Here is a 25,115-nt window from a genome sequence, read left to right as displayed (position 1 = left end):
TAGTCTAGTAGAGAAGTTGTGGGGCAGGTGAAAGGATCTATACTCTTTTGGCTGCACCACAAAGTAAACCTTTTCCATTTTGAAGAATAGATCTTTCGTGTTGAACGTTTACGTGAAGCTATAAGCACTTGAGATACATTGGTTGAAAGATTGAGTGGTTGTAAAATCAAGCTTTCAACATCCATGCTGTCAGGGATAGGGATTGAAGGTTGGGATGGCGCAACCGACCCTGAGTTATGAGAGTTGGAGCTATACCCAGGCGAATGGGATCCCTGATCGAGAGGTCTAGAAGTGTGGGAAACCATACTTGTCGAGGCCAATACGGGGCTATGAGTATCATGGACCCCTTATCCTGTTGTAACTTCACTAGAGTTTTGGTTATGAGCGGTATCTGAGGATACGCGTATAGAAGGCCTGAGTTCCAAGGGTAAGCAAAGGTGTCCTTGACTGGCTGGTTTTTCTGTGTGTGTAGAGAACAGAGTCTGTCCACTTTGTGATTCAGGTGTGACGCAAAGAGGTCTATTGTTGGTTGTCCCCAACTCTGAAATATCCTGGTCGCTATTAAGGGATCCAGGGACCACTCGTGTGGTTGGAACTGACGACCAAGTCGATCCGCCACTACATTGTGAATGCCTGCCAGATAAGTGGCACAGAGAAACATTGAGTGTGTTAGGGCCCAGTCCCAAATCTGTGCAGCTTCTTGACAAAGGAGATATGAGCCCGTACCTCCCTGTTTGTTGATGTACCACAAGGCTACTGTGTTGTCTGCTTGAATCAGAACAGTCTTGTGTGAAAGGCAGTCCTTGAATGCATGCAGCGCATAACGTATAGCTCGAAGTTCCAGGAAATTGATTTGAAATGTTGCTTCGAGTTTTGTCCAAATACCTTGGGTTTGGAGATTGTTTATGTGAGCTCCCCAACCCAAAGTGGATGCATCTGTAGTTAACGTTATTTGTGGGACTGGTTGTTGGAAGGGTAGGCCCTTGTGCAAATTGGCCATGTTCGCCCACCAAAGTAGAGAGGAATGTAGCTGGTGGGTTACTTGAATTGGAGAATACAGTGGTTGAATGGCTTGGATCCATTGTGATCTTAATGTCCATTGAGTTACCCTCATGGCTAACCGTGCCATAGGAGTAACATGCACTGTGTAGGCCATGTAGCCTAGTAAGGTTAAAAACTGATGAGCTGTTGCTTGTTTCTTTGAATGTAGCAAGTTTGCCAATAGGGAAAGTGTCTCTGCCCGATCCTCGGGTAGAAAGGCCTTTGAGAGGATGGTGTTCAATTCTGCTCCAATGAATTTGAAGCAGGTGAGATGGAATGAGATGGGACTTTTGATAATTGATGAGAAAACCATGGCGTGAAGTAGAGTAATTGTTCGACTGAGAGAAGCCAGAGCTCCTTGTTGAGATTGACTTCTGATGAGCCAGTCTAGATATAGGAAGACATGGACACTTTCCTCGTGCAAGTGTGCTACTATTACTGCCAGACATTTGGTGAATACTCTGGGAGCAGAGGCAAGACCGAATGGTAGTACTCTGTATTGGAAATGTTGATGACCCACCATGAAGTGCAGATACTTGCGATGAGGAGGGAATATTGGAATGTGAGCGTAAGCGTCTTGAAGATCCAGAGAACAAAACCAATCTCCTGTTTGAAGAAGTGGAAGCATGGTGCCTAGAGAAACCAGCCTGAACTTTTCTTTCTTCAGAAATTTGTTGAGATTTCTGAGGTCTAGGATGGGATGTAGGCCTCCGGTTTTCTTTGGAATGAGGAAATAACGGGAATAGAATCCTCTGCCCTGCTGAGTCTGAAGCACTGGCTCTACAGCTCTGGCTCTCAGAAGGGTGGATAATTCTACTTGCAATTGGATTATGTGATTTTCGCTTAGAAAAAGAGGTCTCGAGGAGAATCTGTTGGAATTGAGAGGAAGCTGAGTTGATAACCTCGAGATATTATTGCAAGTACCCATTGGTCTGTTGTTATTTGAACCCAATGGTTCAAATAACAACAGGAAGCTCTGGATGAGGATTGGAGAGATGGCTTCGGTCTCTGGGGAAGGCCTCAAAAGCCAGCAGCCGGTCCCGTTTGTGGTGGAGGTTGAGGCCTAGTCGCCCTAGGCTGTCTAGGTTGAGTTCTCTGTTGCGGCCTAGAAGATCTGCTCCTAGCTGTTGGAGGGTAGTACCACCTCTGCCAGTAGAAGGGTCTTCTAGGGTCTTTCCTTTGAGGCCTTCGAGATGGCTATGAAGATGGATCCTGCGGAATAGATGAAAGCTGTCGCAGGGTCTCCGTGTGCTCCTTTAATAGAGCAACTGCATCCTGTACTTTGGATCCGAAGAGGTTATCTCCAAGACATGGGAGGTCGACTAATTTGTCCTGGACTTCAGGCCTGAGGTCCGAGGCTTTAAGCCAAGCCCAACGTCTTGCACTTATACCTGATGCAGCCACTCTAGATGCTGTCTCGAAACAGTCATAGGCAGCACGGACCTCATGTTTGCCAGCCTCCAGCCCTTTGTGGATAATTGCCTGGGCTGCTTCCTGATGTTGTGATGGAAGCAATGGAATAAAGTCCTGCATCTGCTTCCACAGATTTCTTTGGTACTGAGTCATGTATAATTGATACAAAGATATTCTAGAATTTAACATGGCTCCTTGATAGACCTTTCGCCCCAGGGAATCCAAGAATCTATGATCTTTACCTGGGGGATTTGAGGAATGTGGCCTTATCCTCTTGGATTTCTTTTGCGCAGACTCTACCACTACTGATTGGTGGGGAAGCTGTGATTTTTGGTAGCCAGGAGTAGACTGCACCAAATATGTAGTGTCCATTCTTTTGTTAACAGAAGGCACTTAGCATGGATGTTCCCAAATCCGATGTTGTAAGTCCAGAAGGACATCATGGACAGGTATGGCTACCACTTGCTTTAGAGGGTCTACAAATTGGAGAACCTCCAATGTTTGTTGCCTTATGTCCTGCTCTGTGACCAAAGTGAAAGGTATGGTGTCAGCCATTTCCTGGATAAAAGTTGTGAATGATAAATCTTCTGGTGGATATTTTTTCCTTGGATCCGGTAGTGATTTTTTCTTTGGATCCGGTGGTGAAGGGTCTGACATGAAAGCTTCAGATGAGGTATCTGTGTGTGTATCACTCCAGGTATCATATGGATCTTGTCTAGGTGGAGAAATTGGAGAGGTTCTAGGCAGCCGAGGAAGCCCTGAAGGACCTGGTTGTGGGTCATCAAAGGGTGACTCCTCAGGGTGCTCTTTCCCAGGTTTGGAAGGAAGAGCACCGACCACCTCATCAAATCTCTTCATTATAAGTTGGTAGAGCGCCAGTTCTGGATGTCCCAGGTCCCCTGGTGAGATTGGCATCGTGTCGGCACCGGAATCGATGATGGTGTTGGTATCTTCGGTGGTCGTGCCGGCATCACCTTAACTGGAATCTGTGTAGGTAACGGCATCGACGGGGTCGTCTGCATCGGTGTAGTCACCTGCTTTGGTACAATCACCACCATCGGTTCAAGAACCGGCATCGGCGAAGTCGCAGGAATAGGCGTCTGTTCTTTAAGGGCCTGGAGTTCCGCTTGTATGATAAAGTCTGACAATTCCTGCAAAACAGCTGGTGCAGGCAGAGCAGCTGAACGTGGTGGCGGTGTAGGCGTCAATACTTTCTCCACAGCGCCCTGTGGAGGTTCGACCGAAGGAGATATAGGTCCCGGTGCCGAGGGTAGCAGAGTTTCCTGAAGTTTAAGCCGTTTAGCGGTCGGTTCCTCCAGCGAGAGAGGCGCCACTGGAATCTGTGTCGATGCCGATGATCTCCGGACCCCTCCCTACGACGTTTTTTCAACAAAATTCGCTTTGAAACCCCCACCGGGGACGATTTTGTTGATGTTGAAGGAGAAGGAAGAAGCTGAAGGTGAAAAAGATATTCCATCTTCTCTTGTCGAAGCTTTCTTCCTTTGGGAGTCATCTCTGCACATTGAGGGCAGTTTGAGACATCATGTTTATCTCCTAAACAGAGAACACACTCGAGGTGTGGATCTGTTATGGACATTGTCAGATTACAAACTGGACATTTTTTAAATCCGGAAGCTTTTTTTTTTTTTTTTTTTAAATAGACAGCCGATGAAAAAAGGGAAAGAAAATGTGAAAAAGTTTTTACTCAAGAGTAAAAACGAGAGTGCGATTACACACCAGCCGGTGGAAATCTAAGAGAGATCCCCTATGGAAGAAAATTTCTTGAGAAATAAATGACTTTTTAGTCAGGTAATATTGTGAGGAAAAACTCACAAGGCTCCTTGCTCCGTGATGCTCACAGCAGCGCGGAAAAATGAAGTCTGAAGAGAGATCCCTGTGGCAGAGAATATCATGGCATGCTGGGCATGCTCAGTGGCCTCACAAGGCCATACAAAAGTTTCTAAAAACTTTGACAGAAAGTTTTCTGTACCAGGGCTCCATCAATGATGTCACCCCATATGTGAGGACTAGCATCCTGCTTGTCCTGGGATAACACATGTTACATAAAAATTCCATAGAGGAGAACAGACAATGAGAAGTCTTGACTTAAACACCAAAGGGACATTTTCATCTCCTGAGTTACTTCGATAGAATGAGACAGAGGTTGCCAAAGTTGACCCCATTGTGACCTAAGATCCACTGAAGAGATCTTATGTGAAGGCAGGCAAACTGCACCACAAAGATTGTGGCCACCATATGACCAAGGAAGACCAGCACTGAACAAGCTGTGGAGCAGCTCCTGTGCATCATGTCTTGCATTAGTGCTTGAATTCAGACTGCCATGTCCTCCAGTAGGAATGCCTTTCTTTGGAGGAGTTTATCCAGGCTCCAATAAACTGGATTCTCTGCGTTGGAATTAAGGTTGATTTGGTGAAGTTGACAATGAACCCCAGAGACTGCAGCAGTTGCATTGGAGAAATTACTTACCTGATAATTTTGTTTTCCTTAGTGTAGACAGATGGACTCAGGACCAATGGTTATTGTGCTCTTCTGCTAGCAGATGGGGGGAGTCAGATTTCAAAGCTGACGTCACTCTAGATCAGAGCTTTCCAAAGTGTGTGTCGCGACACTTTACTGTGTCGCCTGAGGTGTGCCGGTGTGTCGCGCAAGCCCGGTGCACGTGACACACCGGCAAGTGCAGGGACCGGGAACCCATGGCTCCGAGCCAGATATGCTGCATCTGGCTCGCAGACAAGTATCGCCACACTTTCCCGCTGACCCAGCTGCTCCCCGGTCCTCCTCCGCCTGGGCGGAACGCGGCAGGACAGCTGGAGTCAGCGGCACCGGCGTGCTCTCTTCTTCCCGCCCCCCTCCCCCGGAAGAGGAAGTGGAGAGTATCGGGTGAGTGCGCGGCAAGAAGAGGCCACGCTAGTGCGCTCGGCATCAGCCCGAAGAAAAGAAGACTGCAGCGCGGCTCGGAGGAAAATGTTCAACCGCGGCTAACCTCTTCATTTTCAGCCCTCGCGGAGGCGGAGTCCCATCGGCCGCGGTTGAACATTTTCCTCCGAGCCGCGCTGCAGTCTTCTTTTCTTCGGGCCGATGCCGAGCGCACTAGCGTGGCCTCTTCTTGCCGCGCACTCACCCGATACACTCCACTTCCTCTTCCGGGCCGCGGGGCCCTGTGTGTGTGTATGAGAGAGTGAGAGATTGCATGTATGTGAATGATTGAGAGCCTGTACATGTGAAAGAGTATGTCTGTGATTGAGAGCCTGCCTGTGAGAGAGAGAGCATGAATGTAAGTTTACCATTGGGAACCTGTATGTGTAAGTTTGTGATTGAAAACCTGTTTGTGTGAAAGAGTATGTGTGTATGATTGAGATCCTTTGTGTGTGAGAGAAATCATGTGTATGTATGATTAAGAGCCTGTGTGTATAAGTAAGAGAGAGATCATGTGTGTCTGTGTGTGATTGAGAGCTGGTTTAGGTGATGGAGCATGTGAGTATGCGATTGAGAGCCTGTGTGTAAATGAGAGAAAGAGAGGACATGTTTGTAAGCATGTGAATGAGAGTCTGTGTGTGAGAGAAAAAGACAGCATGTATGTGTGTGATTGAAAGCCTGTGTGTCTGTAAGCGTGAAAAGATAGACAGCATGTGTGTAAATGTGTAATTAAGAGCCTATATAAGTGAGAGAGAAAAAACATGTGTATATGTGAGTACTGAGAGCATGTGTGTATAGGTGTGTCATTGAGAGCCAGTGTGAGAGAGAGCGCTGGTATGTGACTGAGAGAGGAGAAAGTTCCAAGCAAACCACCCCTCCTCCTGCTAATTCAGAACAATCTCAGGACACCTGGATATCAAACGTTCCCAGGTATGCAGAGCAAAAAAATGTTTGTATCCTTATTATTTTTCATTACTGGGTCTTTGTGTCTGCTATTTTGAAATATTTTGTTGGTATCTGGAAATGTTTTATATGAGTTTTTAATTATTGGATATTCCACTCATCAGCTGTTTCGAAATATGTTCTTTTTGTTAGTACAGTTTTACTGCTGATGATTTTATATTTCTTGATTTGTTTTATAAGGATGGGTGATGTTTCTTTTTTCCTTTGTTACACTGCATACAACCTCTGGTTTGCTAGTAGACTGAATTACTGTGAAAAGTTTGGAAAGCTCTGCTCTAGATGTACACCGGCAGTAACCTCAGCTCTTCAGTATTCTCTTCAAAAAGCCATTGTGGATATATCTTTGCTTAAATAACTTGATTGAACTGGTTCAACTAATTTCCAAACTGGAGACTGCCAGTGCACTCAACCAATTAACGCTGACATCGGACAACTGTGGGTAGGCCGCGGCTTACCCGTATTTGCTTAGTCCAGAGATTCGCTATCCGAGGTTCTCCTTTTCTGGGGCAGCCGTGGGCGGGATGCTGAGTCCATCTATCTACACTAAGGAAAACAAAATTATCAGGTAAGTAATTTCTCCATTTCCTAACGTGTAGCCAGATGGACTTAGGACCAGTGGGATGTACAAAAGGACATTGCCATCTATCACATGACTTTTTACTTTTCCTAGAAGCCTCTCATGAGGAACTTTGTCAATGCCTTCTGAAAATCCAAGTATACTACATCTACCGGTTCACCTTTATCCACATGTTTATTAACTCCTTCAAAAAAGTGAAGCAGATTTGTGAGGCAAGACTTGCCTTGGGTAAAGCCATGCTGACTTTGTTCCATTAAACAATATCTTTCTATATGTTCTGTGATTTTGTTGTTTAGAACACTTTCCACTATTTTTCCTGGCACTGAAGTCAAGCTACCCAGTCTGTAGTTTCCTGGATCGCCCCTGGAGCCCTTTTTAAATATTGGGGTTACATTTGCTATCCTCCAGTCTTCAGGTACAATGGATGATTTTAATGATAGGTTACAAATTTTTACTAATAGGTCTGAAATTTCATTTTTTAGTTCCTTCAGAACTCTGGGGTGTATACCATCCGGTCCAGGTGATTTACTACTCTTCAGTTTGTCAATCAGGTCTACCACATCTTCTAGGTTCACCGTGATTTGGTTCAGTCCATCTGAATCATTACCCATGAAAACCTTCTCCAGTATGGGTACCTCCCCAACATCCTCTTCAGTGAACACCGAAGCAAAGAAATCATTTAATCTTTCCGCGATGGCCTTATCTTCTCTAAGTGCCCCTTTAAGTCCTCAATCATATCATATCCGAAGCAGAAAGCCCTCACAGGCTTTCTGCTTCTGATATATTTTAAAAAGTTTTTACTGTGAGTTTTTGCCTCTATGGCCAACTTCTTTTCAAATTCTCTTAGCCTGTCTTATCAATGTCTTACATTTAACTTGCCAACGTTTATGCATTATCCTATTTTCTTCTGTTGGATCCTTCTTCCAATTTTTGAATGAAGATCTTTTGGCTAAAATAGCTTTTCACCTCCCCTTTTAACCATGCCATAATTGTCTTCTGGCTGGCACTACAGAGGCAACTCCCCTGGCTGAGGTATGCACCAGGTCTGAGCTTGCGTCTGTCAGGAAGGCTGCTGAAGGTTCCATCGTCTCACCGGTATACTTTCCGGAGTTATTTGCCTCTCTCGAGAGGAGCAAGCAGAAACATGCCACCAGTGAGCAGCAGAAAACAATCTGCAGTGTCATTGCTGTTGCGTCGAAGGCCTGTTTGAGGATGGATTCTAATCGTCTATCCTGAGTATCCTTCAATGCAGCTCCTCCCTCAACGGGAATCGTTGTTCTCTTTGAGAGACAGCAAAGACCATAGCATCCACTTTTGGGAAAACGCAGGTGTTCCTTGGTCACCGGCTCTAGAGGGTATAGGGCTTCCAAGGCCCGACCCCATTTGAAGCTGACTCCAGGGTAACCCACTCCAGGTCAGGCTCTAGAGGGTATAGGGCTTCCAAGGCCTGACCCCATTTGAAGCTGACTCCAGTGTAACCCACTCCAGGTCAATCAGTTCCTGGATGGCTTTCATCATTGGAAAGTAGCATGAGGCCTTACGAAGGGACACCAAGATGGGGTTCTTCTTTGGTTCTGCCATAGGGCCCGTGCCTGGAATACCCAGCGTCTTCAGAGTCTGGGAAACAAGGGCATGGTTCAGTATGGTTCTATTCCTGAAGGGATTTCTCCTTCTTTCAGGGAGTCACCCTCCTCATCTGAGGTGTCTGGGTCCCTGTCAGGAAAGTTCTTGGTTAGGCGAGGCATGTCTCGAGGCATCCGAGCAGGGCCAGGAGGATCTTGTGCTTCCGGCAGGGGTTGAGCCCAGTGCGCAGCCGGGGCTGACTGTGCCTGAACGAAGGCTTGCAGCCCTTGGATAAATTCTAACCAGGATAAGGTCCCTGGGTCCATGTTAATCCCAGGAGGAGTCAGATTAGGGGCCCCAGAGGTGCCCTCCTGTGGAGAAGCCATCTCTGAGATACATAGGTTCGGGGAGCTATCGTCGGTAGTTCCGGACCCATCCCCTGACAGTAAGGGACCAGGCTTAGGTTCACCCTGGGCTTCTTTGCAATGTTGACACAGGCAGGACTCCAATTCAGGCTGTGCGGCTCTTAGGTGGCAGGCTGTGGGGAGAGTGCCTTCTGGCCTTCTTGGGCGCTGGTGCCATTGTGTTTGCACGTGTGTGGTTATAAACGTGGCTGTGCGTGTAGTTATGCACATGAGTGTGCTCAGTTCTGCGCGCGTCTGTATTGGACGCTACCTAGATGACTGGTTAGTTATAGGACCCTCCAAGAGCAGAGCCCTGGAATCCTTGAAATGACCATTTCCTAGCATGTAGCCAGATGGACTCAGGACCAATGGGTATTGTGCTCTTCTGCTAGCAGATGGAGTCAGATTTCAAAGCTGACGTCACTCTAGATATACCCCTGCAGTAACCTCAGCTCTTCAGCATCTGTCTCCTAGCAGATGCTGACACTATCCCACACACTAGAATAGTGTTAAGAATTACAGCAAAGAAGAAACAAAATTACCTTAAAGAAGATTGAGCCCCACTCTCCTGCAGTGATACTTAAGGGTCCCTCCCCCAGTCGAGAATTCCTGAGGTGATCTCCGATATCCTTCAGAGATGTGCCTTGGTCGAGTAGCCGCTCCCGGCATGGACTTAGCCCCCAGTGTGGCTGAAAGGCAGCGAGTGCAGAACTGAGTGCAGTGGTGAAGGTAATTCCCTCTCCCCCAACAGCTGGAGACTGTCCAGCACACAATTGATAAGCGCTGAGACCAGGTAAGAAAAATCTTTAAATTCAGGTCTCCAGAGCTCCGTACCAAATTCTTCTTCCGGTGAGGTTAAAAGGGAGCACCGATTGAGTTGAGCGGCCTTGGTTGGGCTAGACCCCGATCCGGTGCAAGGGTCCATACACATGGAGATCCTCGGGGGTCGCCATCTTACACACAGGGGTCGTTGGTGCCATCTTCCCTTCTCGACCGGCGGTACGCGTGGGGCAGGCCGGTCACAATAGGGAAACCCCGATATTCCCTGACAATGAAGATGTGCCTTCACTACTGCCAGACATTTCGTGAAAACCCTCAGATGCTGACAGACCAAAGGGGCAGAACCTTGTACTGGTAATGATCACCTTCCACTATGATTCTGGACTATTTCCAGTGGGATGGGAGGATGGGGACATGGGTATTCACATCCTTCAGGTCCCCGCTCAAATGATAGTCTGCAGAGAATTCATTTTGAATTTCTTCTCTCCAGATGCCTGTTCAGCCTTTGTAAATCCAGGATGGATTTCAAGCCCCTCGATTTTTTGGAGATAAGGAAATATCAGGAGTAAAAACCCCACCATGATCCAAATGGGAGACTTGCTCTATCAATTGCTGGAGAAGAAATGCATGCACCTCAAAACAAATCAGAATTGAAGGTCAAACAGTTGTGCTGCCCTGGCAAATGGGAGAAACATAAATGGTAATCACACTCTAAAATCTTTAGTGCCTACAGGCCCTTGGTGATCTCCTTCCACTTGGAGAGAAACTGCTTGATCCTCCCTCACAACCAGAAAAATATGGAAAGTGAGGCTTCACCTCCATCAAAAAACAAATCCCATTTTTACCTGGGGCTGGTCTCTGGAGATGAGCAAACAAAGCAGGTGGAGTAAACAGCGCACACATGTAGGAAACTTACAACAACGAGATAATGTGTGGCAAACAATCTACTGGTCAATATCTTTTAGAAATAAGTTTTTAATAATGCATACAATCACCAATATTGTACATATTTTTTGAACCTACAATCACAGTCACATAATCATAATACTCACAAGGACCCCAACACGGCCGTGTTTCGCATCAGGGGCTGCATCAGGGGGACCACAACTTCCGTAAGACTTGAAAGTTAGAATGTCATAATGCAGGAGACCGTAGGTTGATTGTATGTAATTGAGGTAATCTGCTGGAACGCTCAACACAAGTGCTGAGATTCAAATTGTATTGCACAGCACATCCATGGAAAATCATGTAACGAGTATCTGAGCTGTGGATCGGCGGGATCACCGGCGGTATTTAGCAGCACTAAGCGGATGTTTAGTCAAAAACAGGAAGTTTCAAATTTTAATTTTAAGCTGGAGGCACGATTTCAAACACTAAGCTTATTAAAGAGTCCTCTATAACAAGAGTTCTACACGGTTACTTGTGTTAAGCGTTCCAGCTGATAAGTACGTACAATATTGGTGATTGTATGTATAATTAAAAACTTTTTACATTTCTAAAAGATATTGACCAGTAGATTGTTTGCCATACATTATCTTGTTGTTGTACGTTTCCTACATGTGCGCGCTGTTTACTCCGCCTGCCTTGTTTGCTCATCTCCAGAGACCTGCCATCTTGTAAGGCTTGGTTCCTCTGTGTTCTAGGACAGTGGTGTTATGTTATGAGTAAAGTCAATAGTGGACCCTTGGGCCGGCTGAGGTGGACAGCGTCCACAGGAGTTAATAAGCCGGGAGGCGGCACTCAGCTGGAGCGGACTGATGGCGTCTTCACCCTGGAAACCCAAGACCCCCCCAGGAGGAGCCCGTAGGGGTCCGAGTCGCTGGGACTTAGGAGAATCGTGAATGAGTCCAAGGTCTGTGGCTGGCTGAGGACGAGGAGAATCGTGAGGAAGTCCGAGGATCGTGGCTGGCTGAAGACAAGGAGAATCAGGAACCGGAGCTGGAGTCAGGATATGTAGACAGCAAGTAGAGCCCAGAGCTGGAGCCAAGGCACAGCAGGACCAAACAGAACCTGACCTGGAAGCAAGGCACGGCTGGGACAAGCTGGAACCGGAGCTGGAAGCAAGGCACGGCTGGAACAAGCAGGAACCGGAGCTGGAAGCAAGGCACGGCTGGAACAAGCAGGAACCGGAGCTGGAAGCAAGGCACGGCTGGAACAAGCAGGAACCAAGGCTGAAAGCAACGCTGGGAAGCAACTAAGCACACAGTAGAGTGACCTCGTTGCAAAGGCAAAGCAAGGAAGTCAGACGCTGGTTTTAAATAGCCGGCCAGCGTCTGACGTCAGGAACGGGGCGGTTCAGCACTTCCGGGTGCTGGACCTTTAAGAGCCCCCTGCTCGCGCGCGCGTTGCCTGGCAGTGGGAGGAGTCTGAGTCGTCCCTCGGCAGCGTCTCCACGTGGAGAGAGACGCTGCCATGCGGCCCTGCAGGCCCCAGGAGCAACGGAACGCGGCGAGACCGGGAGAGGCAGCAGAAAGGTAAGGACCCGGTCGCTAGCCTAGCGACCGGGACCGCAACAAGTGGTTCTCAAACTTTTTTCGGCCGGGACACACCTGACAGATGGTTCTCACATGCATGACACACTGAGCACGTGACCGTCATGGGGCTAAATGTAAATATACATTCCGCATCCTCGGGAACCCCCTCAACCCCCAACAATGGGTGCAGAGCAGAACTAGGGCATTACCCATCCAACTCACCATACAAACAAAAGATATTCTGGTTCTGATGACATCATAGTAAAAGCAAAACAAACTTCTTTTAGTGGCAGGCACAATACTCCTCCTTATGAAAAGACAGTAATTTACCATTAATGCATGTCCTATTGAGAAAACACAACAAATAAGATTGATACAAATGCCTACATGCTAGTAAAATACCTCATCTCGGTCACACACCCAGAACTGACCTTCATCAAGTACAGAAAGACCACAAATTTAAATATGGAGACAAACTGGAATGGAAAATCAGAACAGCCACTCTGCATGCAGTGGAAACCTGGAGAAATGGAAAGAGAAATATAGCACCTACCATAGACCCAAGATCTGCAACAATGCACACAAACTAATCCGCACAAAGTTATACCTGTATTATGGAACCCACAAACAATGACAACCCAACTTATGAAATGGTAGTACTACAAATATTAAACCAGGCCCTAAACACTAATACACTTCCTAACAGGAAAACAGAATAAGCCAAGCTGCTATAGATTCCCACACAGAAATAATTGTAAAACTATACTAATAAATGTTACAAAACAGCTGATGAACAGAATAACATCCAACAATTAAAAACTCGTAAAAATTAAAACTTGTCCAAATATCAATAAAATATTTCAAAACAGCAGACATCACATAATATTCAATAATTAAAATGGCAGTCAATCAAGAAAAATAAACTTAAAAAGTAACCTTTACTTACCCTCTTCAACAACTCTCCTACTCCTTTCCCTTGCAGGCCAATAGCACTCACCAGAAGCAGCAGTGGCTGCTGAAGCTCTGTTCTCACAGTCCTCTTCCTTAGGGCCACAACCAGTTTCTGTCTCACAGACCAGTAACCTCCCTAACCAGTCTCTCTTCCTCACACACACACACCACCAGTCATCTTCCTGACCCGTCTGTCTCTCTCTCGAAGAAACATATCACTTCCAACCAGTCTCTCAATCACACACAAATGCTCTTGCTCCCATTCTACCACAGGCACACAGAAAGCTGCCACTCACGCACACACACAAGCTCATGTGGAGCCTCTTCTCATTGTTTGGCCCAATAAGCCTGGCCTCCGCTCTTCAGCCGCCACCGGCCTGGCCTCTGGCGGTGGCACTCCCCTACCAACTGCATCGGCCAGTCTGCCCCTGGGAAGAAGGGAAGCACAGGTGTGGCAGTGGGACACTGGGAGCCACGACACAGCTGCCGGTGCTTGGCAACACACCAGAGTGTTATGACACTCCGGTTGAGATCGCTGTACTAGGAGACATGCAGCCACAATCATAACAGTTGGTAGAGTCATGGTAGGACCCAGACACTTAACAGATGATATGGCTGTGAGTAATCAACATCTTACATCCGCAAACAGACCATCCTTGAAGCCACCAGATTCTTGGACCTGGATATTTTCTCTTTTTTTTTTTTTAAAGCACTAAAATGTGCTGTTGAGGGACTGCCGAGGCAGCAAAACACTTGAAAAAGGGAGCCCTGAGGGGCCTTAGAATGAAAAATGTTAGAAAGATGTACATCTAGGTAGTAGCATGGACAAAAAATGACTAAGGGACTCATGAGGCAGCATTCCTATGGTATATACTGAGCTCAGAGAGAGTGGTCCATTGGCCACCCTTGGATGACGTCACCCACATCCAATGACTAATTCAGTCCTGCCTGTCAATGGAATAACTAGAGCCTTGCAGCTTGGTAGTCTCTTTTGGCTTAATTTTCTTTGCAAACATGTAGTGAAATATCAATCTGCTAGATAAACATTTTATGACCCATCTCAGCTCACTGCCTCTTAGTACTAAACTGGGCCTGGAGCCTGCTGCAGCATCACCTGTTGCAAAAGTATCTTAATTCTTGATGTCCTCAAATAGTTTAATATTGTCCTGGTTCCCATGAGCCATTCATTTTCCTTAAACCTAGTGGGAAATCTTTCTAATATTGTTAAGTTCCACTCCCCCCCTTAATATTGTAGACTTGATTGTTTTGTACAGATGGAAATACTTCTAATATGTGGTTACTCTTTTTTATGGATTTATCAAGTTTTCTTTACCAATGCTTTTCTGCACAAGATGTTTTCCTAGTCATATGTTATAAATTTAAATTTAAGACACTCACATAATGCCCAACATTATCCTGCAACACAGATCACATGCAGACATCCTCTTGTCATGGATATTGATCCATATCAGAACCAAAAAAATACGGTAACAGAATGCATTTGGGAAAATATTCCCAATCTTACATGTTACAAACGCCGAGTGGTAATATCCACAGGAGACCCAGGAGACCTGCTTGCCAACATTCACTTGTTGAGGAGCACAGACGTTGGTTTCACTGGCCTGGCCGATCTGACCTTCACAATTGTCACCCCACATGAAAAGCTTCCCATCCACTACAACGAAAAGATAAGATACGTAATACATTTGTGATTGCACTACTGCTTTGAACTATCCCTCATGGCCATGAATGAAAAACACACAGCTCAACTATTTAAAGCATGGAGTCCCAAATCAGGTCCTCCCCTAGGCCACAAATGGTCTGGTTTTCAGAATTTGCACAATGAACATGCATGAGAGATATTTGCACACCGTGCCTCCATTACCTGCAAATCTGTCTCATTGTAGAAATCCTGAAAACTAGATGGGTTTGCACTCTTCAAGTACTGGATTTGGGGGCAGTGATTTAAAAGGATACATGTCCTTCTAATAAAGGGTTTTTAAGACTCTCTAAATTACTACCAAAACAGCTGGGCTCTACCCAGTAATATCAGCTAATAATGGAATTTTTAAGCTAGCATATAATAGCAATATGGGAAGCCAGAGCAGCAGCTACTGAGGACAGGACAGTTAGAAAGAAATTAACAGCATATAGCAAGAAGGGGTTTAGTGGGAACCAGGAGATCACGGTTCAAACCATGAACTTGGACATGTCACTTTATCACTCATCTAAAAAGGTACACACTTAGACTGTAAGAGGTCCATATTTAGTCACTGTTTGGATAGCCAAGTTAGCCAGATAAACCTATCCAGCTAACTTTGGAGGTATATTCAATAGTGTAGCCGCACTTTTGAATAAAGCAGGCTATTTTAAAAAATTAGCCAAATAACGTTATCCAGCTAATTTTAATACAGCTTTTTTACCTAATCAGACAGCCAAATAATGTATTGGCTTATATAAGAACCCCCTGAAATGTCCCCCAGAATGCCCCTAAGTTATCCAGCTAAATTTTAGCCGCATAAGATATCCGTGTTAGGAGCTCAGGGACACTGTCCTTATCTCTAGGGGGTTGTGAGCCCTTGGATCACGACATGGCTCAGGGAGGAGCCCCAAGACACCGCGAGAGGTGAGCATGTACAAGCTCGGGCAGAACAGGAGCAAGGCTGGACTGAAGTCAAGGCAAGGATCATCAGGAACAGGAACAAGGCAGGCTCGGCCCCCCACTGGACCTACACACACCAATGAGACCCAGGAACGTAATGCTGGTCTCGAGAGTAGCCCTCTGGCCCCTTGTATCCCTTCTGGACCAGCCGCTTGGGAATGACGAGTGCATGAGGCCAGACGGAGGCTGAGGGCAGGAATAAGAAGACTCTGACAGACTCAGGATACTCGGAGGACCCAGACAAGGATTGGGGTTACTCTGAGGACCCAGACAATATTCAGGAGAAAGTACTGGGTGAGTGCTGCAATGCAGAGCGCCCTACACAGTCGTCCATGGCTAGTTGTGGACCACGCCGAAGGTGAAGCAGACTCCAGGCAAAGCAGTGGAACTTGAAGCCAGGACATGACGAAGATTCAGAAGAGGGCTGCACCGGGACGCGCCCTACACAGCCGCTGGAGGCTGGTCGCGGACTACGTTGAAGTGGAGCAGGTTCTGGCAGAGTCTTAGGCATGGACGGAAGCAGGCACAAGGGACTCTGAAGACCGGGACAGGATTCTAGACTCGGGATTCAGAAGCTTGGATTTAAAAACAGGAGCCTTCCGGAGGCTTGCGCTGCTGATGAGAAGAAGGCTTTGCACCACGAGGCGCCCTACCCAGCCCTCCCCATGGGCTGGTCAAGGACGACGGTGGCACACCAGGAAAGGTGAACAGACGAGGAGCCTGGGAAATGGACGAAGAGCTGAAGATGGGACAGACTGAGTCAGGAGAGGAACATAGTACCACTGGACAGGAAACATCAGGACATCTGGATATCAGGAACAAGGAACAAGTGATGAAGGAGCTCCGATGAGGGACAAGAGCAGGAAAATCAAGATGAAGATGACCAGGAACATGAAGAACATTGAACGAAAATCCATCAAGGCACAGGAAGACCACAAAAGACCTGGATTGGAAGAAAGACCATAGACACTGTGCAGACCAGTTCCAAAGGCCCCGAGAAACTGAAGCAGGGCAGGGTCCAGGCGTGGACGGATGACATCATTGGTGAGGGCCGCGGGGCTTTTCCCCACCACTGGCCCTTTAAATCTGTGGGAGAGGCGCACGCCTGCGCCTAGAGGAGGTCAGGAGGCAGGCTGCAGCAGGAGCGTCCCAGCCGCATGGAGAGAGAACAGGCAGCGGTGGCTCCCCACCGTGGGAAGGCTCGGCGACAGTGGTTCCCTGCCGCGAGGGCAGAAGACGTCAGGCGGCCTCAGTCTGCCGCGAAGGACTGCCTCCGGGCCGTGCGAAGAGAACTCTGTCGGCGGTCTCCGGGCTGCGAAATGTAAGGGACTGCCTGCGGCTAGGCCTGCAGGCAGGATCCTAACAATCCGGCTAAAATTTAGCCAGATAAATGCTCAAATATCCATTTAGCCGGATAATAGAGACATTACTTACCTGATAATTTCGTTTTCCTTAGTGTAGACAGATGGACTCAGGACCAGTGGGTTATGTCCTCTTCTGCTAGCAGATGGGAGACTGAGTCAGATTTCAAAGCTAACATCACCCTACATATACCCCTGCAGTAACCTCAGCTCTTCAGTATTCTCTTCGAAAAGCCATTGTGGATGTATATTCTTGCTTAACAACTTGATTAAACTGATTCAACTGATTTCAATACACTGGAGACCGCCATTGTACTCAACCGATTAACGCCGACACCAGGCTAATTGTGGGTGTCTTCAACTAGGGGTAGGCAATGGCTTACCCGTATTTGTTTAATCTCGCAGTTCGCTTTCCAATATCCTCCTTCTCTGGGGCAGCCGTGGGCAGGATGCTGAGTCCATCTGTCTACACTAAGGAAAATGAAATTATCGGGTAAGTGATTTCTCCATTTCCTAGTGTGTAGCCAGATGGACTCAGGACTAGTGATATATACAAAAGCTACTCCTGGACAGGGCAGGAGGCTGCCCGTGATCCACTTAGTACTGCCCTTGCGAAGGCTGCATCTTCTCGGGCCTGAACAACCAGGCAGTAGAACCTGGAGAAAATGTGTAGAGAGGACCACGTCGGCAGGCAGCAGCAATTTGGTTTCTGCCAAGATACTGCCTGGGCCCTAGTAGAATGAGCCTTAACCTGTAGGGGGTAAGGGCTTTCCTGCCTCTATGTAGGCTGCCTTGATTACTTCCTTGATCCAGCAAGCTATGGTTGCTCGCGAGGCTGCTTCTCCTTGATTTTTCTCGCTGTGGAGAATAAACAAGTGATCCGTTTTGAGCACCGTTTCAATCTGTCCAGGTATCACACCAGGAGTCTGCCGACATTTAGCTGGCGAAGGAGGCGGGAGTCTTCCGAATCCTTATGTTCATCCGGAGATGGCAGGGAGATCGCTTGGTTCAAATGAAACTCGGAAACCACTTTCAGTAGGAAGGAGGGGACGGTGCAAAGCTGTGAACCTAAGAAATGGTTCCCGACAGGATGGTGCCTGTAGCTCGGAGATGAGACGGGCTGAACATATTGCCACCAGGAATACAGTCTTCAATCTTAAGAGGCGTAGTGACAGACTGCGCATTGCTCTAAAGGAATCCCACACTAGGAAGTATAATACCAGATTGAGTTTCCATAGGGGCACCGACCACTTTAGGGGTGGCCGAAGTTGCTTAACCCTTTTTAGGAAGCGGGCCAAGTCCCGATGAGCTGATAGACTGATTCCGTTCACTTTGGCTCTGAAGCAGGAGAGGACTGCTACTTGGACCTTGAGGGAATTGAGTCCTGTAGAAATTCCAGAATCATGGGGTTCTTGGCTGTCCGTAGAAAAGTCCCGCGGTCCTCACACCAGGCTTCGAATAGTCTCCAGATCCGTATGTATGCCAGAAATGTTGAGAACTTGCGCGCGCAAAGCAGTGTGTCAATCACGGCCTTCGATGAACCGCGCTTCTTCAGGCGAGTCCTCTCAAGGGCCAGACCGTAAGAGAGAATAGAGATGGATTTTCGTGAAGAATCGGGCCCTGCTGGAGAAGGTCCCTGTGTGGAGGTAGGCACAGATGGCTCCCCACAAGGAATCTTTGCAATCCTGTGTATCATGAGCGTCTTGGCCAATCCAGGGCCACTAGTAGAACCAGTCCCCTGTGGTGTTCTATCTTGCGGATGATCTTGCCCAGTAGTGGCCATGGGGGGGGGGGGGGGGGGGGGAGGCATACAGTAAGTCTTCCTCTGGCTAGGTCTGGCTCTCGTCTGTGGCTGAAGAACCTGGGGACTTGGGCACAGAGAAGTGGCCAGTAGGTCCATGGCTGGGAGGCCCCAGCGATTTACTATCAGTTGGATAATGCATAAACATTGGATAATGCATAAACGTTGGCAAGTTAAATGTAAGACATTGATAAGACAGGCTAAGAGAATTTGAAAAGAAGTTGGCCGTAGAGGCAAAAACACACAGTAAATTTTTTTTTAATATATCTGAAGCAGAAAACCTGTGAGGGAGTCAGTTGGACTGTAAGATGATCGAGGAGTTAAAGGGGCACGTAGAGAACATAAGGCCATCGCGGAAAGATTAAATGATTTCTTTGTTTCGGTGTTTACTGAAGAGGATGTTGGGGAGGTACCCGTTATCAGAGAAGGTTTTCATGGGTAATGATTCAGATGGACTGAACCAAATCACGGTGAACCTAGAAGATGTGGTAAGCCTGATTGACAAACTGAAGAGTAGTAAATCACACCTGATGGTATACACCCCAGAGTTCTGAAGGAACTAAAAAATGAAATTTCAAACCTATTAGTAAAAATTTGTAACCTATCATTAAAATCATCCATTGTACCTGAAGACTGGAGGATAGCTAATGTAACCCCAATATTTAAAAAAGGGCTCTAGGGGCGATCCGGGAAACTACAGACCAGTTAGCCTGACTTCAGTGCCAGGAAAAATAGGGGAAAGTGTTCTAAACATCAAAATCACAGAACATATAGAAAGACATGGTTTAATGGAACAAAGTCAGCATGGCTTTACCCAAAGCAAGTCTTGCCTCAGAAATCTGCTTCACTTTTTTGAAGGAGTTAATAAACATGTGGATAAAGGTGAACCGGTAGATGTAATATACTTGGATTTTCAGAAGGCGTTGACAAAGTTCCTCATGAGAGGCTTCTAGGAAAAGTAAAAAGTCATGGGATAGATGGCGATGTCCTTTCGTGGACTGCAAACTGGCTAAAAACAGGAAACAGAGAGTAGGATTAAATGGACAATTTTCTCAGTGGAAGGGAGTGGGCAGAGGAGTGCCTCAGGGATCTGTATTGGGACCCTTACTTTTCAATATATTTATAAATGATCTGGAAAGAAATACGACAAGTGAGGTAATCAAATTTGCAGATGATACAACATTGTTCAGAGTAGTTAAATCACAAGCGGATTGTGATAAATTGCAGGAAGACCTTGTGAGACTGGAAAACTGGGCATCAAAATGGCAGATAAAATTTAATGTGGATAAGTGCAAGGTGATGCATATAGGGAAAAATAATCCATGCTATAGTTACACAATGTTAGGTTCCATATTAGGTGCTACAACCCAAGAAAGATCTAGGCGTCACAGTAGATAACACATTGAAATCGTTGGTACAGTGTGCTGCGGCAGTCAAAAAAGCAAACAGAATGCTGGGAATTATTAGAAAGGGAATGGTGAATAAAATGGAAAATGTCATAATGCCTCTGTATCGCTCCATGGTGAGACCGCACCTTGAATACTGTGTACAATTCTGGTCGCCGCATCTCAAAAAAGATATAATTGCAATGGAGAAGGTACAGAGAAGGGCTACCAAAATGATAAGGGGAATGGAACAGCTCCCCTATGAGAAAAGACTAAAGAGGTTAGGACTTTTCAGCCTGGAGAAGAGACGGCTAAGGGGGGATATGATAGAGGTGTTTAAAATCATGTGAGGTCTAGAACGGGTAGATGTGAATCCGTTATTTACTCTTTCGGATAATAGAAAGACTAGGGGGGCTCTCCATGAAGTTACATGTGGCACATTTAAAACTAATCGGAGAAAGTTCTTTTTCACTCAACGCACAATTAAACTCTGGAATTTGTTGCCAGAGGATGTGGTTAGTGCAGTTAGTATAGCTGTGTTTAAAAAAAGGATTGGATAAGTCCATTACCTGCTATTAATTGAGTTGACTTAGAAAATAGCCACTGCTATTACTAGCAACAGTAACATGGAATAGACTTAGTTTTTGGGTACTTGCCAGGTTCTTATGGCCTGGATTGGCCACTGTTGGAAACAGGATGCTGGGCTTCATGGACCCTTGGTCTGACCCAGTATGGCATGTTCTTATGTTAGGCTGTGGTCAACAGCGTCCATTCCCCCCAGTCCAGGCTCTCTCTGCTGAGATGTGTTTTCCTGCGACGTGGGAGGCTGAGATCCCTTGTAGGTTTACCTCCACCCATGCCATGAGAGGGTCTATCTCCAGAGAAACCTGCTGGCTCCTGGTTCCTCCCTGGCATTTGATGGAGGCAACCGTTGTAGCGTTGTCAGACATTATTTATTATTATTATTAATAGTTTTTATATATCGATAACCGTTTTCACATTGTATACTCGAATCGCTTGGCCTCGGAGTCTGTGGCTGAATCGCAGGCACGCTAGTCTGACCACGCGAGCTTCCAGGCGGTTTATGTTCTATCCCGCTTCTTCCTTGCTCCATTGTCCCTGGGCCGTCAGTTCCTGACAGTGGGCTCCCCACCCTCGTAGGCTCGCATCTGTGGTGAGCACAATCCAGTTCGGTGGGGATAGGCTTACTCCTCTGCTTAGGTGGTCTTCCTGTAGCCACCACTGAAGCTCAGAACGTACCTCTGCTGGTAGTTGGAGGCGAATTGAATAGTCCTGGGACAGTGTGTTCCATTGTGACAGTAAGGAGCACTGGAGTGGTCGCATGTGAACCCTTGCCCACGAAACGACCTCCAGGGTTGATGCCATGAGCCCGAGGATTTGAAGATAGTGCCATACCTTGGGGTGTGCACCGGTCATTAATCATTATAATTGCTCCATCAGCTTCCTCCTCTTCAGGGGAGGGAGGAAGACTTTGTTCTGTTTGGTGTCGAAACAGGCCCACAGATACTCCAGAGACTGAGAGGGCTGCAGACTGCTCTTGACAGTGTTCACGACACAACCGAGTTCCTGTAGTAGGTTCTTGACTCTGCTGGTCACCTGCCGGCTCTTTTCTGAAGACTTTGCCCTGATCAGCCAGTCGTCCAAGTAAGGGTGTACCAAGATCCCTTCCATCATTAGTGTTGCCGCCACAACCACCATAATTTTGGAGAATGTTCTGGGGGCGGTTGTTGGCCAAAAGGTAGCGCTCGGAACTGGTAATGGTGTCCCAGTACTGAAAAGCGTAGAAAATGCTGGTGATCTTGATGGACTGGGAAGTGAAGGGAACCTTTGTAGAGGTCAAGGGAGGTTAGAAACTCTCTCAGTTGTACTGCCATTATTATGGAGCAGAGAGTTTCCATGCAGAAGTGTAGTACCCACTGATGACGGTTGACGTTCTTGAGGTCCAAGATGGGTCGGAATGATCCTTCTTTCTTGGGAACGATAAAATAGATGGAATAGCGTCTCATATTTTTCTGGGGCATTTCCCGAAGCCTTCAGACTGAGTAGTCTTGCCAGAGTGGATTCCACTGCCAGTCTCTTGGTGTGGGAGTGGCAGGGTGATATCATAAATTTGTCCCGAGGAATGCTGCGAAACTCCAGAGAGTAACCTTCTCGAATGATGTTTAGTACCCATTTGACCCATCATTGGTAGAAGAGGGAAAGCTGAACCCCCCCATTTCCTCTTCCTGTGGATGGGTCGGCCTATTCTCATTGGGAAGCATGGTTCGAGCCTGCCCCCGGGCCTGTTCCTCTCTTGGTCTGTCAGTTCTGAAAGAGATGGGACCTTCCGGAGGGACGAGGTACATGGAACGAGTTCCTGTAGGGTAGAAAACGTTGGGAGCCTCTGCCCCTAGTTCTTCTGGGGAAGGGCGTTGGAATCTTTTACTCCCGTCTTCGCCCCACTTGCTGGCTAACTTCTCTAATTCGCTTCCGAATAGGTGAGATCCCTTAAAGGGCATTCTTGTGAGATTCGCCTTAGAAGTCACGTCTGCCGACCAGTTCTGCAACCATAGCTGCCTTCTGGCCGTCACTACCAAGGCTACTCCTCTGGATGAGGTGCGCACCAGGTCTCAGCTTGCGTCCGTCAGGAAGGCTGCTGCAGGTTCGATCGTTTCACCGGCATACATTCCAGAATTATCTGCCTCCCTCGATAGGAGCAAGCAGGAACGTGCCACCAGTGTGCAGCAGAAAGCGATCTGCAGTGTCATAGATGTTGCGTCGAATGCTTGCTTAAAGATGGATTCTAATCGTCTATCCTGAGTATCCTTCAATGCCGCCCCTCCTCCATGGGGATGGTTGTTCACTTCAAGATGGCGCAGACCATGGCATCCACTTTCAGAAACGCAGGCGTTCCTTGGTCGCTGGTTCCAGAGGGTACAAGGCTTCCAAGGCCCAACCTTTAAAGCTTGCCTGCGGGGCATCCCATTCCAGGTTAATCAGTTCCTGGATGGCTTCCATCACTGGGAAATAGCATGAGGCCTTACGAAGGGACACCAAGATGGGGTTCTTCTTTGGTTCCACCATAGGTTCCGTGCCTGGGATCCCCAGAGTCTTCAGGGTCTGTGAAACAAGGGCTGAAAATTCATCCCTGTGGAAGAAGCAAAGCATTGTTCTGTATGGTTCCAGGCCTGGAGGGATTTCCCCTTCCTCCAGTGAGGCACCATCATCGTCTGAGGTGTCCGGGTCCCTGTCAGTAAATTTCTTGGTAAGACGAGGCATGACTCGTGGCACCTGAGCAGGGCCAGGAGTCAGGTGCTCCTGGCTGGGGTTGGACCTGGGTCACAGCCGGGGCTGATTGAACCTGAACGAAGGCTTGCAGTCCCTGGAAAAATTCTAACCAGGAGAAGGACCCTGGGTCCATGTTAACCCCAGGAGGAGTCTGAGCAGGAGCCCCTGAAATTCCCTCTTGTGGAGATGCCATTTCAGGGTTACATAGATCCAGGGTGCTATCATATGTAGTAGTTCCGGACCCATCCTCAGACTGTGAGGGACCAGGCTTTGGTACATCTTGGGCTTCTTCGCAATGATGGCACAGACAGGACTCTAGTTCTGTTCTGTGTGGCTCTGATGTGCCAGGCTGTGCAAAGAGAATGCCTTCTGAGCTTCTTGGATGCCGGTGCCATTGCCTCTGTGTATAGACACACAGGAAATATGTGTGCAGTTATGCGCGTGAGCACTATGCGTGCGCGTAATTATGAGAACAGCTGTGCGTGTGTCTATATTGGAGGCGCACAAGCTGGGCACTGCTCGAGAAGGGAAGATGGCGCCGACACCCCCAGCGTGTAAGATGGCGCTCCCAAGGGTCTCCATGTATATGGAACCCTGCACTATGTTGAGGCCTAGCCCAACCAAGGCTGCTCAACCCGATTGGTGCTCCCTTTTACCTCGCCGTATGAAGGAGGGAAATGGTACGGCCCTCGAGCCCCGGAGACCTAAATTTAAAGCTCTCTGCCTACTAGTCTCGGCGCTTACCGATCGTGTGCCGGGACGGTCTCCAGCTGATTGGGGAGAGGGCTTTACCTTCACCGCCGTGCTTGGTTTTGCACCCGCTGCCTTTCAGCTGCTCTGGGGGCTAAGTCCACGACAGGAACCAGCCACCGGACCAAGGCACACCTCTGAGGGATATCGAAAATCACCTCAGGAATTCTCAACTGAGGGAGGGACCCTTAGGTATCACCACAGGAGAGCAGGGCTCGATCTTCTTAAAGGTAAAATTCTTTGCTGTAATTATTAACACTGTTCTAGTGTGTGGGATAGTGTCTGTATCTGCTAGGAGACGGAGAGATACTGAAGAGCTGAGGTCACTGCAGGGGTATATCTAGGGTGACGTCAGCTTTGAAATCTGACTCCGTCTCCCATCTGCTAGCAGAAGAGCACAAAACCCACTGGACCTGAGTCCATTTGGCTACACACTAGGAAATTTCTGAATTCTTCAATAGCTAAATGCCGCTGAATATAGACCTCTGAATTCTTTGGAGAAGGAATGTGTTGCACCCATATACATTTTAAAACACTATGGGCCCTATAAAAGCCAATAAGAATTTACAAATTTAAAAAAAAAAAAAACCACACCATGGGCCCGAAATTCAAAGGGTGTTCAGCGCTTGATAGCTGGATAAATAAGACTTATCCAGCTATCTAGCAGGCCACTGAATATCCCATTATATTCAGCAGCAGGCTCTTATCTGTTTAAGTTAATCAGAGAAGTTAGACTAGCCATAGAGCTGGTCTAATTTAACCAGA

At 47.3% G+C, this 25,115-nt stretch overlaps 1 protein-coding gene across 4 annotated transcripts in view; it reads right to left on the bottom strand.

Moving 5' to 3' along the window:
- Positions 1-25,115, bottom strand: part of RPGR (retinitis pigmentosa GTPase regulator) — a 266,732-nt gene that overhangs the window by 210,359 nt on the left and 31,258 nt on the right. For all 4 annotated transcript variants that reach the window (XR_003856998.1, XM_029603193.1, XM_029603196.1 and 1 more), the window contains one exon: positions 14,629-14,778. Coding sequence is in view for 3 of the 4 variants with exons in the window: in XM_029603193.1 (XP_029459053.1) it covers positions 14,629-14,778 (150 nt within the window). In the remaining variant the exon portion in view is untranslated. The remainder of the gene's footprint in view (positions 1-14,628; positions 14,779-25,115) is intronic.

This window comes from Rhinatrema bivittatum, chromosome 5 (assembly GCF_901001135.1).
Source record: "Rhinatrema bivittatum chromosome 5, aRhiBiv1.1, whole genome shotgun sequence".
NCBI classification, from domain to species: domain Eukaryota; kingdom Metazoa; phylum Chordata; class Amphibia; order Gymnophiona; family Rhinatrematidae; genus Rhinatrema; species Rhinatrema bivittatum.
Note: the sequence above shows the minus strand (reverse complement) of the source record. Positions and strands in the feature narration are given on the sequence as shown.